The 17129-nt window shown below is 38.4% G+C and overlaps 1 protein-coding gene across 1 annotated transcript; it reads left to right on the top strand.

Annotated features, from left to right (window-relative positions):
* Positions 1 to 15622: 15622 nt before the first annotated feature.
* On the top strand, positions 15623 to 15936 carry LOC309795941 (complex III assembly factor LYRM7-like; the record flags this gene model as incomplete). The annotated part of the gene is given in 2 exon segments (XM_082608749.1): positions 15623 to 15745; positions 15751 to 15936. Coding segments are annotated over 2 exon segments (309 nt in total).
* Between the last annotated feature and the right edge of the window lie 1193 nt (positions 15937 to 17129).

Genomic DNA, 17129 nt, shown 5'->3' with positions numbered 1-17129 from the left:
TGATTTTAAAATCTGATGCTTCAAAAAAAATGATGAGAGATAAATCTAGCCAGCTTAATCAAAATGAAATGCTTTAGGAATTATGTATGATTAGTGTCCAAATAAAAACCTTAGCTTACTCTACATAGGAAGAGAATATAAATATTGGATGGGAAAATTCTCATCATCTCTGTCTCGTCTTTTCTCAAGAGCACATTGAAACCCTTCATCTTTCTCATCATTTCAAACACAAACCAAAATACACACAAAAATTTTGCTAATCATAAGGATAACAGCAAATTTTAAATCTTGATTCTAAAAGCCATTCTTAGGCTACAGTTATTAAAATGTGCCTGCCAGCACTTAGCACAGAACGGGGTACTAGGAGGCAACAGATGGGTACTCATTAGACAGCTTATCGCAGCCAAACTAGTGCAACAAAAATGCTGCCGGAAGCAAGTCCTCTCGCAGCATGTTCCTCCTTTGTACTGTCATATTCCCCGCTGGATTTCTCCATCCCTTTTTCTTATCTCTGCCCCTAGGAGCCCTACTGTTCACATGAGCCTGTCCTGGGCCAGCCACCACCATTCCCAGCCTAGTGAGAGCCTTATCCTGTCTGCGGTCAGGGCAAAGACAGCAGGTAAAGCAGGAGGGAGCAGATCAGGGGCAGGGCCCAGGTGACAGCAGTAACCAAAGATGGCTTGGCAGGGGCTAGAATTTAACTACTCTGAAAATGAGACTTCTGACCCTATCGGGAGAAAACTTAGCACCTACCTGTACCCTGTGCAAAGAGGGCTAAGCAGAGCCACCATACTGAGGGCCTGATCCATTACCTGCTCGCTGGATGCTAGCTTCCCCCACCCTACCCCACACACACCTTGTCCTCTCAGGTCTTTCCTCACCAACTTCACCTCTGAGGTCTTTCTTCATCATTCCCCACCTCTTTCCTTTATCTTCATCCTATCCCATCATTCCTTCTTAGTTCTCGAGAACGATTATGTCTCTTCAAACTAAAAAAGGAAAAATATCTTTTCCTAACCTTGTGTCTCCCTCTTTACTAATGGTTCTCAAACAGGGATGATTTTGCCACCCCCAGCCAAGAGGACACAACTAGGGGATACGATGCTGCCAGCATTTCATGAGTAGAGGCCAGGGATGCTGCTAAACATTCTACAATGTATAGGACAGCCCCACAGCAAAGAATCACATGGCCCAAAATGTTAGTAGTGCTGGGGTTGAGAAACCCTGCTTTAGACATCACTCTCTAAACTTCACAGCTAAGCTTTCTGACATGTTGTCTATACTTAACAGTTTCTACCCTCACCCTTCCAACTCACTGCTAGACCCACAAGGATTTGCTGTCTGCCTTCTGTTTCACTCACACTGCTCTTGCAAAGGTCACACACGATTCTCATACAGAACAATTCAATAGATACTTTAGTCTCTCCTTTCTTCTTTACTTTGCTTTTCAAAAGAGATAACCTTTTCATAATTGTGTTCTCTGCTGGTTTCTGTGACCTCATCACATCATTGGCATCATGCTTGCAGGATAAAATCTGAATACCTCTGCCTGGCTCTCGAGGCCCTTATCTTCATGTCCACCATTGAACCCCAAGGGTCCTCCACTCACATCTTGCTTCTAGCCATGCAAACAAACCAGCTGCTGATTCCCAAAGAGGCCAGGCACTCTCTAACCTCTTCTTTTCTTCACATGCCACTTACTCTGCCTAGATGTCCATCCTACCAGCCCACCTAATGAACTTCCACCCAACTTTCAAAATTCAGGGTAAATATCTCCTCCTCTGTGATGACTTTCTATGTCACAGACAGAATTCTGTGCTACTCTGGATGCCTCCCCCTGCCCGACATCATAACTCATAACACTTTTAGTTTATACCTGTTCTTATGTCTCTTACCACTCCCCTCCCCATGAAAATAGGAGCTCATGGAGCTGGGTTCTCTGTGTGTTTGTATAGCCAGAGCCTAGCACAATGTCTGGTAAATAGCTGACGCTAACTAATAAAAGTCTGTAAAATGAATAAGTAAACTAAATCACTTCAAAGCAAAAAACACAATTGTCATCTAAACAAGTCCTCAAGTTTATCCCATTATCATTAAATTCTCTCTTTTTCCTCTCTTCCCCATCCCTTGCAAATGAAAAGACCCATGATCTGTAAACCTTCCTAGCAAGGCTTAGGGTTTTAATGAGTTAATGTAATGAATTAACCTGCTTCAGAGATGAGGGAGCCAGAGCACAAAGAAGTTAAAAAATTTACCCAGGTGGGAGCTGTGACCTAAAGCCTGTATTCTTTACACTAATACTAATGCAAGCAACAGAAGGTCCAGGGAAGGGAAACATTAAACCATGAAGACAAGCGAGAGGGCAATCTTGTGAAGACTCCAGAACAGAGCCTAGCCCCCAGGACAGGCTCTTGTGAGATTCCTGGAAGATGGTGAGATGGCTGACCAGGTCATTAAAGCAGGACTGAAAGAGGCAGGGACAATGTCCCCTTACGATATTTACCTGTAACTGAACTGACTGAAATGTTACCATGTTCCAGGCAGCGATCTGTCAGGTAGGTGTAGAAGATATTATGCGTGACTCTGATGTACTTTGTTCTGGTTTGTTTTGTTTTTTAACTGGGGTTGTAACTCAGAGTCAGGTATTACTGGATGTGACCCTGGCTCTGGTCCACAGCAGCTGCACTAGTCAAATTTTCCTAGAGTGCAATGGCACAGATGATTGAGCATCCTCCCCAAACACAATTCCCTGTATTTTCATTCTTGCGGATACATTTGCTTTTGACAACTTTTTCAATCAGACAGGATCATTCTTGAGGCTTAATTCCCAACTCCAAAGTAAACACCACATTAATCCCTAACTTGGTTTAAATAAAAATAAAATGCATGCTAAAATATCTGTTGGTTTAAAAAACAAAAATGTTTTCAACTACACAGCTCAGTGGAAACCAGAAGGGAAAATTTGGTCCAAATTTATTTGTCCAAAGGGCTCTATCATTTCTTAAAGGTAAATATTACTCAAAGGGTACAGTTTATATAAAATGTCAACAAAAAAATGGCATTCTGCTTGAAAATGCACTTCCTGTAAAATACTATATTTTATATAAAATATTGCATGATATGTAATATATGCTTATAAATTATATAGTATACACAATCTGTATATCAATATTTTATAAGGAGAGTTATATTGACATAATTTTGTTATAATTTTGAATATCACAATATGTTTGGACAATATGTTTTAACAATATGTTTAAAATGTTGAACTGAATAGTAATTGATGCATTAATGCCTTTTTTATCTTTCCACAACAAACATTTAACATTCAGTATTTATACACGGCCCCAAGTAAATAAACTTTATTTCTCACTTGCCAGCAAAGTTTCTTGGAAATATAAACTTAAAAGAAACATCTGTTTAAAGATGTTTCAGAGATTGGTTCAAGATGGTGGAGTAGAAGGAGGTGCTCTCACTCCCTCTTGCGAGAGCACCAGAATCACAACTAACTGCTGAACAATCATCGACAGGAAGACACTGGAACTCACCAAAAAAGATACCTCACATCCAAAGACAAAGGAGAAGCCACAATGAGACAGTAGGAGGGAACTTCTCTAAGTGGGAAACACAAGAGAAGAAAAGGACCTACAAAAACAAATCAATAACAATTAAGAAAATGGATCATACACCATGATCAAGTAGGATTTATCCTAGGGATTCAAGGATTCTTCAATATATGCAAATCAATCAATGTGATACACCATATTAGCAAAATGAAGAATAAACACCTTATGATAATCTCAATAGATGCAGAAAAAGCTTTTGACAAAATTCAACACCCATGTATGATAAAAACTCTCCAGAAAGTGGGCAGAGAGGGAACCTACCTCAACATAATAAAGGCCATATACAACAAACCCACAGCAAACATCATTCTCAATGGTTAAAAACAGAAAGCATTTCTTCTAAGATCAGGAACAAGACAAGGATGTCCACTCTTGCCACTATTATTCAACATAGTTTTGGAAGTCCTAGCCATGGCAATCAGAGAAGAAAAAGAAATAAAGGGAATACAAATTGGAAAAGAAGAAGTAAACCTGTCACTGTTTGCAGATGACATGATACTATACATAGAGAATCCTAAAGATGCTGTCAGAAAACTACTAGAGCTAATCAATGAATTTGGTAAAGTTGCAGGATACAAAATTAATGCACAGAAATCTCTTGCATTCCTATACACTAATGATGAAAAATCTGAAAGAGAAATTAAGGAAACACTCCCATTTACCACTGCAACAAAAAGAAGAAAATACCTAGGAATAAACCTACCTTGGGAGACAAAATACCTGTATGCAGGAAACTATTAGGCACCGATGAAATAAATTAAAGATGATATAAACAGATGGAGAGATATATTATGTTCTTGGATTGGAAGAATCAATATTGTGAAAATGACTATACTACCCAAAGCACTCTACAGATTCAATGCAATCCCTATCAAATTACGAATGGCATTTTTTGCAAACTAGAACAAAAAATCTTAAAATTTGTATGGAGACACAGAAGACCCCGAAGAGCCAAAGCAGTCTTGAGGGAAAAAAAATGGAGCTGGAGGAATCAGACTCCCTGTCTTCAGACTATACTACAAAGCTACAGTAATCAAGACAGTATGGTACTGGCCCAAAAACAGAAATATAGATCAATGGAACAGGATAGAAAGCCCAGAGATAAACCCACACACCTATGGTCAATCTATGACAAAGGAGGCAAAGATATACAATGTAGAAAAGACAGTCTCTTTAGTAAGTGGTGCTGGAAAACTGGACAGCTACATGTAAAAGAATGAAATTAGAACACTCCCTAACACCATACAGAAAAATAAACTCAAAATGGATTAGAGACCTAAATGCAAGACTGGACACTATAAAACTCTTAGAGGAAAACATAGGAAGAATACTCTTTGACATAAATCACAACAAGATCTTTTTTGATCCACCTCCTAGGTAATGGAAATAAAAACAAAAATAAACAAATCTGACCTAATGAAACTTAAAAGCTTTGTACAGCAAAGGAAACTACAAACAAGATGAAAAGACAACCCTCAGAATGGAAATAAATATTTGCAAACGAATCAATGGGCAAAGGATTAATCTCCAAGATATGTAAACATCTCATGCAGCTCAATATTAAAAAAACAAATAACTCAATCCAAAAATGGGCAGAAGACCTAAATAGACATTTCTCCAAAGAAGACATACAGATGGCCAAGAAGCACATGAAAAGCTGCTCAACATCACTAATTATTAGAGAAATGCAAATCAAAACCACAATGAGGTATCACCTCACACCAGTTAGAATGGGCATCATCAGAAAATCTACAAACAACAAATGCTGGAGAGAGTGTGGAGAAAAAGGAACGCTCTTGCACTATTGGTGGGAATGTAAATTGATACAGCCACTATGGAGAACAGTATGGAGGGTCCTTAAAAAACTAAAAAGTGAATTACCATATGACCCAGAAATCCCACTACTGGGCATATACCCTGAGAACACCATAATTCAAAAAGACACATGCACCCCAATGTTCATTGCAGCACTATTTACAATAGCCAGGTCATGGAAGCAACCTAGATGCCCATCGACAGATGAATGGATAAAGAAGATGTGGTACATATGTACAATGGAATATTACTCAGCCATAGAAAGGAACAAAATTGGGTCACTTGTAGGACGTGGATGAATCTAGAGACTGTCATACAGAGTGAAGTAAGTCAGAAAGAGAAAAACAAATATAATATATTAACACATATATGTGGAACCTAGAAAAATGGTACAGATGAACCGGTTTGCCGGGCAGAAATTGAGACATAGATGTAGAGAACAAACGTATGGACACCAAGGGGGAAAAGTGGCAGCACGGGGATGGTGTTGGTGGTGTGATGAATTGGGAGATTGGGATTGACATAAATACACTAATATGTATAAAATGGATAACTAATAAGAACCTGTTGTATAAAAAATAAATTAAATAAAATTCAAAAAACAAAAAGATGTTTCAAAAACTCTAGAAAACTTACCTAATGTACAAAAATGGCCCATAATTTATAAAGGTAAACTCATATTTAAATGTTAAATTCCATTTTATTTTAATGACTTCTATTTATTTATTTTTTTAGACCTCAGGTAGTTTATTTTACTAACTGTTTTTTTTTTCAAATGTACTTATAAAAGTACATTTTGCCGTGTATATATATATATACATATGTTTAATACAAATAGACTCATAGTGTGTATACTCTTCTGCAAGTTGCCTTTTTTTACTTAATATATAGTGGACATCTTTCCAAACTAGTCTATGAACCTCAGCCTCTTTTTAACAGCCTCATAGGATTTATGATAAGGATGTACCATAAGTTATTTAAATGTTTTGCCTCTTTTAGGTGTTCCCAGGCTTGGGTTTCGTTTTGTTCTGCTTTACTTTATAAACAATACTGCACTGAACATCCTTGCCCACAGATCCTTGCGTGGGGTGGCCACACCCATTTTAGAAGGCACCATCCTCGAATAAGGGGCCAGTGTCTCAAGGAGAATCTGGCAGTCATGGTGGTGGTGTGTTCAGACCTGACTTCCATCCTGGTTCTACTCACACTTCAGGGCCCCCCCCATGTAAACAGTTTGCAAATCTGCTACAAAAGTTCATGAGGAGCCAGGTTTCCATAAACACTAGGACTACCAATCCCTCCAACCCCTGTTTACCCACTTTTACTTCAAATATCCATGCAGTGAGCTTTCTCTTCATTTTCTGATAACCAAAAATAGGTTTATTTCTACCTATTCAAGGTCAGGTTTTACTTTTTACATTTTCTTCTCAGAGTTTGAATGTGCTCACAATCTGCCCATTCCTGGCTGCCTGTTCATATTTTTATTTTGCTTTAGAATCTTACTGTAGAATCAACTCCTGCATGAAGGAATCAGCTTCTCCTTATTTCAACCCACACAACTATGAACACTTAACTCCTTTAAAAAATTATGTCTTGATGTAGCTATAAATATTGACATCAAACCACAATGTGTGTGGTTAAAAGATCAACTAGTACAGAGGACCTAGGAGGAAAAGCAACAGTCCCCTTGACTTTTAAAATTTTAAAGCTTCCTTTACCATTTTTCTTAACCTAAAAAGCAATTAATAAACAATAGTTAATAATGTTGCACTATACTGGGGATACCTAAGGGGCTATTTGCATTCTTCTTAACTGAGTTGTATAAGCAGGGTAAAAAGTTTCTCTGAAAAATAATTAGGCTTTAGAAACTGAGATGGTTAGTATATTAGGTCAGGGATATTCACAGCAAAATTTATCATTTTCATATGTCTCTTTTCATCTGCTAAATATAATTGCCTTTTTATTTGCCTTTTGTAACCATAAAATAAAATTCAGTGCGCAAATAAAAATTCCATGCAGCTCAACACATAAAAGTTGTTTTTACAGTGTTTCAAAATCAAAGCCATCCTGTCCCATCCTGGCCTCAGTGAAAATGGTTTCAGTTGGAGCAGAAAGGTGGTGATGACTAATAGCCAATCTGAAACAAATGCAAGACTAGGAAACTACAGAAGATTAGAAGTCACCAGTGTTCAAAGCTTAATTTCCCAGATGTCAAAAGTACAAGATTACATGCTTTTATAACATCAAGATAGTTAAGATAGTTCACAAAATTTTGCCCAGTGAATTTTAAATCCAGTTGACCCCAGTGGTCTATAAAAAATGTAAAGACACCTTTATCTCAGTGGCACTACCCTTGCTGCTCCTAAAAATGCAATTGTAACATCATACTTCTACCTCTGAACAGAACTGAACAAGAACTATGTACTAATACCTGGGATTCTGAGAGTGAAAAAGAAAATATGAGCTGACTGCCTGTCCGCCACTGTGCTAAATACTTTCATAGATGTTTATCCTCACTTTAACGCTTTTTGTTGCAGATGAGAATGTGGAGTTCCAAAGAAACTGAATAAATTTGCCCCAGCCAATGGCAAATCTGGGAGCTGTACCATCATCCATTGGTCTAGAAGACTGTTTCTAAAAGACTTCACTAGCACAGGTCAGATTTAAAGATATAAACACAGAATGAGCACAAATGAAAGCATCACTTATGTGGTCACGTCCCCCCTTAATCATGTGTTTGATAAGTCAGATGAAAAGGAGCAATATTATATTAATAACTATCACATCACATTAGTTGTCTTGAAAGAAGCTCTTTTTCTTTGCCCTCCCCCCAGTTTTATTGAAATGTAATTCACATACAGCACTGTATAAGTTTAAGGTGTACAACATAATGATTTGACTTACATACGTCATGAAATGATGACCACAAGAAGTTTAGTGAACATCCATCATCTCATATAGATGTAAAATAAAAGAAAAAATATTTTTCCTTGTGATGAGAACTCTTAATATTTACTCTCTTAACAACTTTCATATATAACAACTTTCATGTTAATTATAATTATTATGTTTTACATTACATCTCTAGTAATTATTTACCTTATAACTGGAAGTCTGTACCTTTTGACCACCTTCATGCAATTCCCTCTTCCCCTACTCCCTGCCTCTGGCACCCACAAATCTGATTTCTTTTTCTATGTTTGTTTGTTTGTTTTGAAGTTAATTGACCTACAACACTATGTTAGTTCCCGGTGCACAACATAGTGATTCAGTGTTTCTATACATTACAAAATGATCTCCACAATAAGTCTAGTTACCATATGTCACCATACAAATATTACATTATTAATGATTATATTCCCCAGGCTGTACTTTTCATCCCCATGACTCATTTATTTTATAAATGGAAGTTTATACCTCTTAATCTCCCTCACTTATTTCTTTTTCTTTATATATTCCTAATGTCATATGGTTTCAAGCACTGACTCAAAATATACAACATGCCCCTATTAAAAACATGTGCTGAAACTGTAATGATAATCCTCTCACATCAACCCCTACCCATATGGACTGGCCCATCCTACAAAATGCATTGTCACCAGCTATAAATAAAAGTCATTAGAGCTGACAGAAAGTGGTAACAGCAAAGTGTCCATCATCTTCTTACATGATTTGAGGTTTTTCAAAGTTGCTGAGCATATGCATGTAAACACATTTCACTGGATCACATTTTGTATTTCAGATTCATATGTTTCTTAGGAGAAACCCAAGTTGAACTTAGTTCATAATATCAAGCACCAGATCATACAGCCCTTCTCACAGAATCAAGTCAGATGGATCTGTCAGTGAGGTTAAGGGTTTTGACAAGAGCTTATGTGTGTGTATATTTCTCAAGGAATGAGACAAAAAGAGAGAGAGAGAGAGAGAGAGAGAGAGAGAACAGTTTGGGGTTTAACAGCAGCTGTCATAATACAGTCAGCTCTTCCTGAATCCCAAGCACCTCAGTGCTTAGAGTTGTGCTGTCAGATATAGTAGCCATTAATGACATGTGGATATTGACCACTTGAAATGCACTAGTTCAAATTAAGATGTGCCAGAAGTGCAAAATACAATCTGGATTTCAAAAACTTAGTACGAAAAAATAATGCAAAATACCTCATTAAAATTTTTAATTGATGACATGTTTAAATGATAATACTGTGGATATATTGAGCTAAATTAAATATATTATTAAAATTAATTCCACCTGTTTCTGTTTTGATTTTTTAACGTGGCCACTAAAAAATTTAAAATTAAAAAAAGTCTTAATTACCCATATATCCAAAAGAATTAAAAGCAGGATCTCAAAGAGATATTTGTACACCCATATTCATACCAACATTATTTACAATAGCCAAAAGGTGGAAATGACCCAAATGTTCATCAACAGATAAATGGATAAACAAAATATGATATGTCCATACAACAGAATCTTATTCAGCCATAAAAAAAGAATGAAGTACTGACACATGCTACAACATGGTTAAACCGTGAAAAGATTATGCTAAGTGAAAGGGGCCATTCACATAGTATGTGATCCCATTCACATAAAAGTTCATAATAGAGAAATCTATAAAGACAGAAAATAGATTAGTGCTTGCTAAGCTCTGGGGGCAAGAAGATGGGGTGATAGCTAAAGGGTACAAGGTTTCTTTTTGCAGTGATTAGAATGTTCTAAAATTGACTGTGGTGATGGTTGCATGTAACTGTGAATATCCTAAAAACCACTGAATTGTACACTTCAGATGGGTGAATTCTATGGCATGTGAATTATATCTCAATAAAGCTGCTTTTTTTTTAAGAAAAAATGGGGGGCATCAGAAAAGGTAATCTAGGTGGAAAAGAGGGAGAAGAAAATTTCAGGCAGAGGAAGTGGCAGCTGCAAACAGACAAAGCTGTGAAAGGGCAGATTTGTTCTTTCCCCTGATGGAAACCCCACAGTTCAGGGTTTTCAACACCCCCATGGCACAGGAGCAGAATCCTTACCAAGTGAAGCTCTCCAGGTTGACCCTGCCCACAGCACTGCTGACTGCTCCCTGAAATGTGCATGCATGCATACCCACTGAAACTTGTACCCCTCCTGTACCCTTCCTGGAAATGATTAGGAAAAAAGACTGCACAGAAGAGAAAAAAATAAAAATAAAAACCCTGCCTTTTTTGCAGTTGCAGTGGTTAATAGATTGCATTAACCATTAACTTGTTAGCAAAGCTACATAATTAGCATAGTTGCTAAGAACCACAGAAACTGCTAAACAAAGATAATGTAACTTCTTGAACTAACAAATCAAATGGGAGTATTTATAAAAACAGGAGTGGTGGGGGGTTTTTTCTTACTGAATTGCGTGAAAATACCGCATATTTGAAACACAGAAAAATGTTTTTCCCCCAACAGCATTTTAAAAGCCAGAAATATGACTAACACCATTCCATTAAAGAACTGAAACACTTTGCATTATTGCTTTTTAGAGTCCTCTCTAAGTCTACACTCCTCACCCAACTGAATAAAAGCCTGCTAAACTGCTACAGTGCAGGGGAACTTTTGACCTGTGATTCACTGAACTAGCAGAATGATGGAAAGGCTGACCTGCTCAGCCTACAGATGAAAGAAGAGAATCCAAGATGAAACTGTATTGTTATGTGACCTGTTCACCCCTTGTACTTGAAACAAGATGGAGACATCAGGATTCACCCCAAAATTAAAGAAATGCTGAAATGCTATTCTCTCAAACAGAAGCAGAAGGCTACACGGTACAAATGGCACCTGTCATGTGACTGAAAACATGAAGAGAACTATGGTACTTTTCAGTCTTTTTTTTTTTTTTTTCATTAAAATACCTGTGGATTCATTACCAAACCTTGTTGAATAATCCCTCGGGTAGTACTCAGGAAAAAACAGAACTAAATTATACAACCTTTTCCACATTTTCAAAATGTATCTTAGTCTTGGCCAGGAATGCTTTAGGGTCCTAAACGGTGATTTACGTGATCCCATGACATGGCCTAATAAGACTAGCATGCAACTAGCATATATTCAAAGCCCAAACTTGGGATGCACCGTGTGGTATTAAGGACCCAAACAAGGCAGAATTTACTTCTCTTACACATCACTTTCTGGAGGCGGGCAGGTGGTTCAGAGTGGGTGAGCGGCTCTGCCCCATGAAGTCATCCAGGGGCTCTGATGCCTTCTGCCTCCTTCTGACATCCCTCAGGGAATTCTAATTAGCCACACAGTTAAAACTGCCTACCCACAACGTCTACATTTTATCCCATGGGAAGAGGCAAAGAGAGAAAGTGGATACAAAAATCTCCTTTTAAAGGCATTTCCTTGCCGGGGGTGCTTAGACATGCAGCCTCGCCTTTTTGTAAGGGAGGTTGGTCTATGTGGTCTCTTGCTGGGCAGCCATATGCCCAGGAGGGTAGGACTTTTGATGCTAAGGAAGCTGGGAGATGGACACTGGAGGAGTTAGTGCAGCTACACTTGGTTTAATAAAGCATTTTTGTGTTTCTTCTCAATGCAGGAGTCTGTATACTTTGAAGGAGTTGGATTTTTTAAAGTATTTGACATTTTTTAATTCATCTGCATACTTTTCTATATATTCCATAATTTTCTATGCAACTCCATCCTCCCAAACTCTTGTACTGTGTCCTTGGAAATGGACTATCTGTATCAGCTCCCTAAAGCTTCTCTTAGAACCTTAAGTTCCACTTTGAAAATGCTCTTCACCTCCTTGCCATTGGTGAAGACTACTTTCCCAGGCTCCCTCTCAATAGGAAGCAGGATTTTTTCTCCTCCTACCCCACCAAATATGTAATGGCTTAAGGTGGGACAGGTACCCTCCTAGCTCCCACTGATATGGCCAAACTGTTTCTCCTTCTTTCTTCTTCAAAAGCCCCAGTTCCCTGAAGCATGTGCCATTCGACTCTACCACCTGCTATTCCCTGGAGTCATTTTCAGACTTCCCATGTTCTTTCCTTCATGCACCAAGGAATTTAGTGCCAAGTTCTGCCTTTCCCTCTTCCCTCCTCTTGGTATCATTTTCAGTGATGTTAGCTTCCACGTGGATAATCCATCCAGCAGTGAACTCTCAAATCCTTTGTCTCCACTCTTGCGACTCTCTTTCCTCTGCCACACCATAAGGCCCACACTCATGATCATGCCTCAACCCTTGTCATATAACACTGAATGAACCACCCTAAAGGTATTAAATTTAACATCTCACTCTCCACTAGTCCTTTGTGTCTTCCCAGCACACTCTAGGATACCTACTTCAACAACTTTCCAACGTCGTAAACCACAAATCCACTGACTTTATAATGTTTTTATTACTCTTCATCCCCTCCTTCCTTACTTTGCTCCTTCCCACCTTAGAGTCCAGGGCCCATCATTAAAATAATCATATTATTAAATTACATAAATTATAACCAGAGATTTTTGTTCCATTTTATTCAAACAACAAAGCAATATCCCTGGTTAAACACAATTATTCTCCTACTTAGCCCTGTCACTGAGTGCTGCAATGATTGTTCATACTTTAACTTCATGGCTGCTAATCTAAAACTCATACTTTTCATCTTGTTTATGTTTTCCTTTGCTGTGCAAAACCTTTTAAGTTTCATTAGGTCCCATTTGTTTATTTTTGTTTTTATTTCCATTTCTCTAGGAGGTGGGTCAAGAAGGATCTTGCTGTGATTTATGTCAAAGAGTGTTCTGCCTATGTTTTCCTCTAAGAGTTTGATAGTGTCTGGCCTTACATTTAGGTCTGTAATCCATTTTGAGTTTATTTTTGTGTATGGTCTTAGGGAGTGTTCTAATTTCATTCTTAGGGAGTGTTCTAATTTCATTCTTTTACATGTAGCTGTCCAGTTTTCCCAGGACCACCTATTGAAGCCGCTATCTTTTCACCATTGTGTATTCTTGCCTCCTTATCAAAGATAAGGTGACCATATGTGCATGGGTTTATCTCTGGGCTTTCTACCTTATTCCATTGATCTACATTTCTGTTTTTGTGCCAGTACCATACTCTCTTGATTACTGTAGCTTTGTAGTATAGGCTGAAGTCAGGGAGCCTGATTCCTCCAGCTCTGTTTTTCTTTCTCAAGACTGCTTTGGCTATTCGGGGTCTTTTGTGTTTCCATACAAATTGTGAAGTTTTTTGTTCTAGTTCTGTGAAAAATGCCATTGGTAGTTTGATAGGGATTGCATTGAATCTGTAGATTGCTTTGGGTAGTATAGTCATTTTCACAATATTAATTCTTCTAATCCAAGAATATGGTATATCTCTCCATCTGTTTGTATCATCTTTACTTTCTTTAATCACTGTCTTATTTTCTGCATACAGGTTTTGTCTCCTTAGGTAGGTTTATTCCTAGGTATTTTATTCTTTTGTTGCAATGGTAAATGGGAGTGTTTCCTTAATTTCTCTTTCAGATTTTTCATCATTAGTGTATAGGAATGCAAGAGATTTCTGTGCATTAATTTTGTATCCTGCTACTTGACCAAATTCATTGATTATCTCTAGCAGTTTTCTGGTAGCATCTTTAGGATTCTGTATGTATAGTATCATGTCATCTGCAAACAGTAACAGCTTTACTTCTTTTCTGATTTGGATTCCTTAATGGGAGAAAATATTTGCAAATGAAGCAACTGACAAAGGATTAATCTCCAAAATTTACAAGCAGCTCATGAAGCTCAATATCAAAAAAACAAACAACCCAATCCAAAAATGGGCAGAAGACCTAAATAGACATTTCTCCAAAGAAGGCATACAGATTGCCAAAAAACATACGAAAGGATGCTTAACATCACTAATCATTAGAGAAATGCAAAGCAAAACTACAATAAGGTATCACCTCACACCAGTCAGAATGGCCATCATCAAAAAATCTACAAACAATAAATGATGGAGAGGGTGTGGGGAAAAGGGAACCCTCTTGCACTGTTGGTGGGAATGTAAATTGATACAGCCGCTATGGAGAACAGTATGGAGGTTCCTTGAAAAACTAAAAATAGAAGTAGCAGACCACCCAGCAATCCCACTACTAGGCATATACCCTGAGAAAACCATAATTCAACAAGAGTCATGTACCACAATGTTCATTGCAGCTCTATTTACAATAGCCAGGACATGGAAGCAACCTAAGTGTCCATCGACAGATGAATGGATAAAGAAGATGAGGCATATATATACAATGGAATATTACTCAGCCATAAAAAGAAATGAAATTGAGTTATTTGTAGTGAGTTGGATGGACCTAGAGTCTGTCATATGGAGTGAAGTAAGTCAGAAAGAAAAAAACAAATACCGTATGCTCACACATATATATGGAATCTAAGGGGGAAAAAATGGTTCTGAAGAACCTAGGGGCAGGATGGGAATAAAGACGCAGACCTACTAGAGAATGGAGTTGAGGATACGGGGAGGGGGAAGGGTAAGCTGGGATGAAGTGAGAGAGTGGCATGGACATATATACACTACCAAATGTAAAATAGTTAGCTAGTGGGAAGCAGCCACATAGCACAGGGCGATCAGCTCGGTGCTTTGTGACCACCTAGAGGGGTGGAATAGGGAGGGTGGGAGAGAGATGCAAGAGGGAGGGGATATGGGGATATATGTATATATATAGCTGATTCACTTTGTTATAAAGCAGAAATTAACACACCATTGTAAAGCAATTATACTCCAATAAATATGTTAAAAAATAAAAATAAAACTCATACTTATTGCTATCCAGCTGTTCTGCTACATTTCCCTTGTAAACAATATCCCAATATCCAAGACATCTGAGTATTTCACATCTTCTCTTTTCTCCTCTTCCTTCTCAGCTGTGGAATTGCAGCAACCCAACAGAAACTCCCTCATCTTCCCGCCACCAACTACAATCTACCAGAGTTTTGCCTCTTCTTATGACAGCATCAAGGTGTCCCTATTCCTATCACAAGGCAACACCTCCACCTGCACTCTGGGCCCCATCATCTCTCACCAGCTCAAAGATTGTGTTTCAGCCCATATCCCCTGTCTCCCCTGCATCATCATAACTTCCTGTACACTAGGTAATTCTCACCAACATAGAAACTGACTCCAAAATATCCCTCAGTTAAAAACCTTCCCTTAGGAGAAGTAGCCGCAGCGGTGAGGAGAGCCATGGGTCAGGCAGCCAAGGTTTTACAGCTCTTTAAAACACTGCACAGGACCAGACAACAAGTTTTTAACAATGATGCTATGGCATTAGAAGCAGCCAGAATAAAGATAAATGAAGAATTCAAATGTAAAGAAGTGAAACTTCTCCTAAGAAAATAGAAGAGCTAATAAAAATAGGTTCTAATGTTGAATTGATACTGAGAACATCTGTTATACAAGGTATTCACACAGACCCCAATACGCTGAAATTGGTCCCTAGGAAAGACCTTCTTATAGAAAATTTGCCATATTGTGATGCACCAACTCAGAAACAATGAATTTTTTTAGAATAAAATTAAGGCTTTGTCATTTTTAATTTTAAAATATATAACTCTGGCTAAACTCCTGGAAATGCAAATATTTTTCTCTGAAATGGCATACTGAAAACGAGTGCATTAGAGTATAGTTTCATAATTAAAAACAACAAAAACAAAAAAAACCCTCCCTTGACTCGAGGTCTCTCTCTGGCTCTTTCCCTCATTTCCATTCCCTCACATCACATTCTCTCTTCCTCCCATTCCAGTCAAGCGTCCATCCCATCGCTTCGTCGAAGCTCCATGCTGCCAAATACAGCAATTCCTTTCCTTGTTGCATCTTACTCTACTTCTCAGCAGGATTTGACAGAGCTGATCATTACTGCTGAAACACTGGCTTCTAAGACATCATAATCTTTTGGTTCTCCCTCTACTTCTCTGGCTACTCTTCAGTCTTCTTTGATGACCTCTCTTCCTCTACGAGACTTCTAAACCCAGGTTTTTGCCCTGGGCCTTCTTCCCTTCTCTCTCTCTCTCTTTTTTTTTTTTTTTTTCGGTACACGAGCCTCTCACTGTTGTGGCCTCTCCCGTTGCAGAGCACAGGCTCCGGACGCGCAGGCTCAGCGGCCATGGCTCACAGGCCCAGCTGCTCCGCGGCATGTGGGATCTTCCTGGACCGGGGCACGAACCCATGTCCCCTGCATCGGCAGGCGGACTCTCAACCACTGCGCCACCAGGGAATCCCTTCCCTTCTCTATTGTTCGTCTCTTCTGGCTAAGTTAATTCAGGCCCATGCTATTAAATCCTACCTCTAAGCCAATAACTCTCAAATTTATATTTTCTAGTACTGTCCAGACTAGTATGTCTAACTGTCTTCTCAACAACACTACTTAATGTCTAATAGGCCTTTGAAACTTAACACATCCAAAGCAAGACTCTTGACTTTCAACCCAAGTAAATGGTACTATCCAACCAGTTGTTCAGGCCCAAAGTCTAGAAGTACCATCCTTTTCTCCTCATTCCCCACAGCTAGCCCACTAGTTGAATCCACCCTTTTCCCTCTATTGCAATTATACCATCCTAGTCCTACTCGGTATCTATTTCCTAAACTATTATAACAGTGTCTTAACTGATTTTCCTAATTTAATTCTTGCCCTCTTATAATCCCTTATCCACAAAGGGACCACAGTGATAATTTTAAGTCATAAATCAGATCA

The sequence above is a fragment of the Mesoplodon mirus genome (assembly GCF_964341445.2).
Source record: "Mesoplodon mirus genome assembly, chromosome: 20".
NCBI classification, from domain to species: Eukaryota; Metazoa; Chordata; class Mammalia; order Artiodactyla; family Ziphiidae; genus Mesoplodon; species Mesoplodon mirus.
Note: the sequence above shows the minus strand (reverse complement) of the source record. Positions and strands in the feature narration are given on the sequence as shown.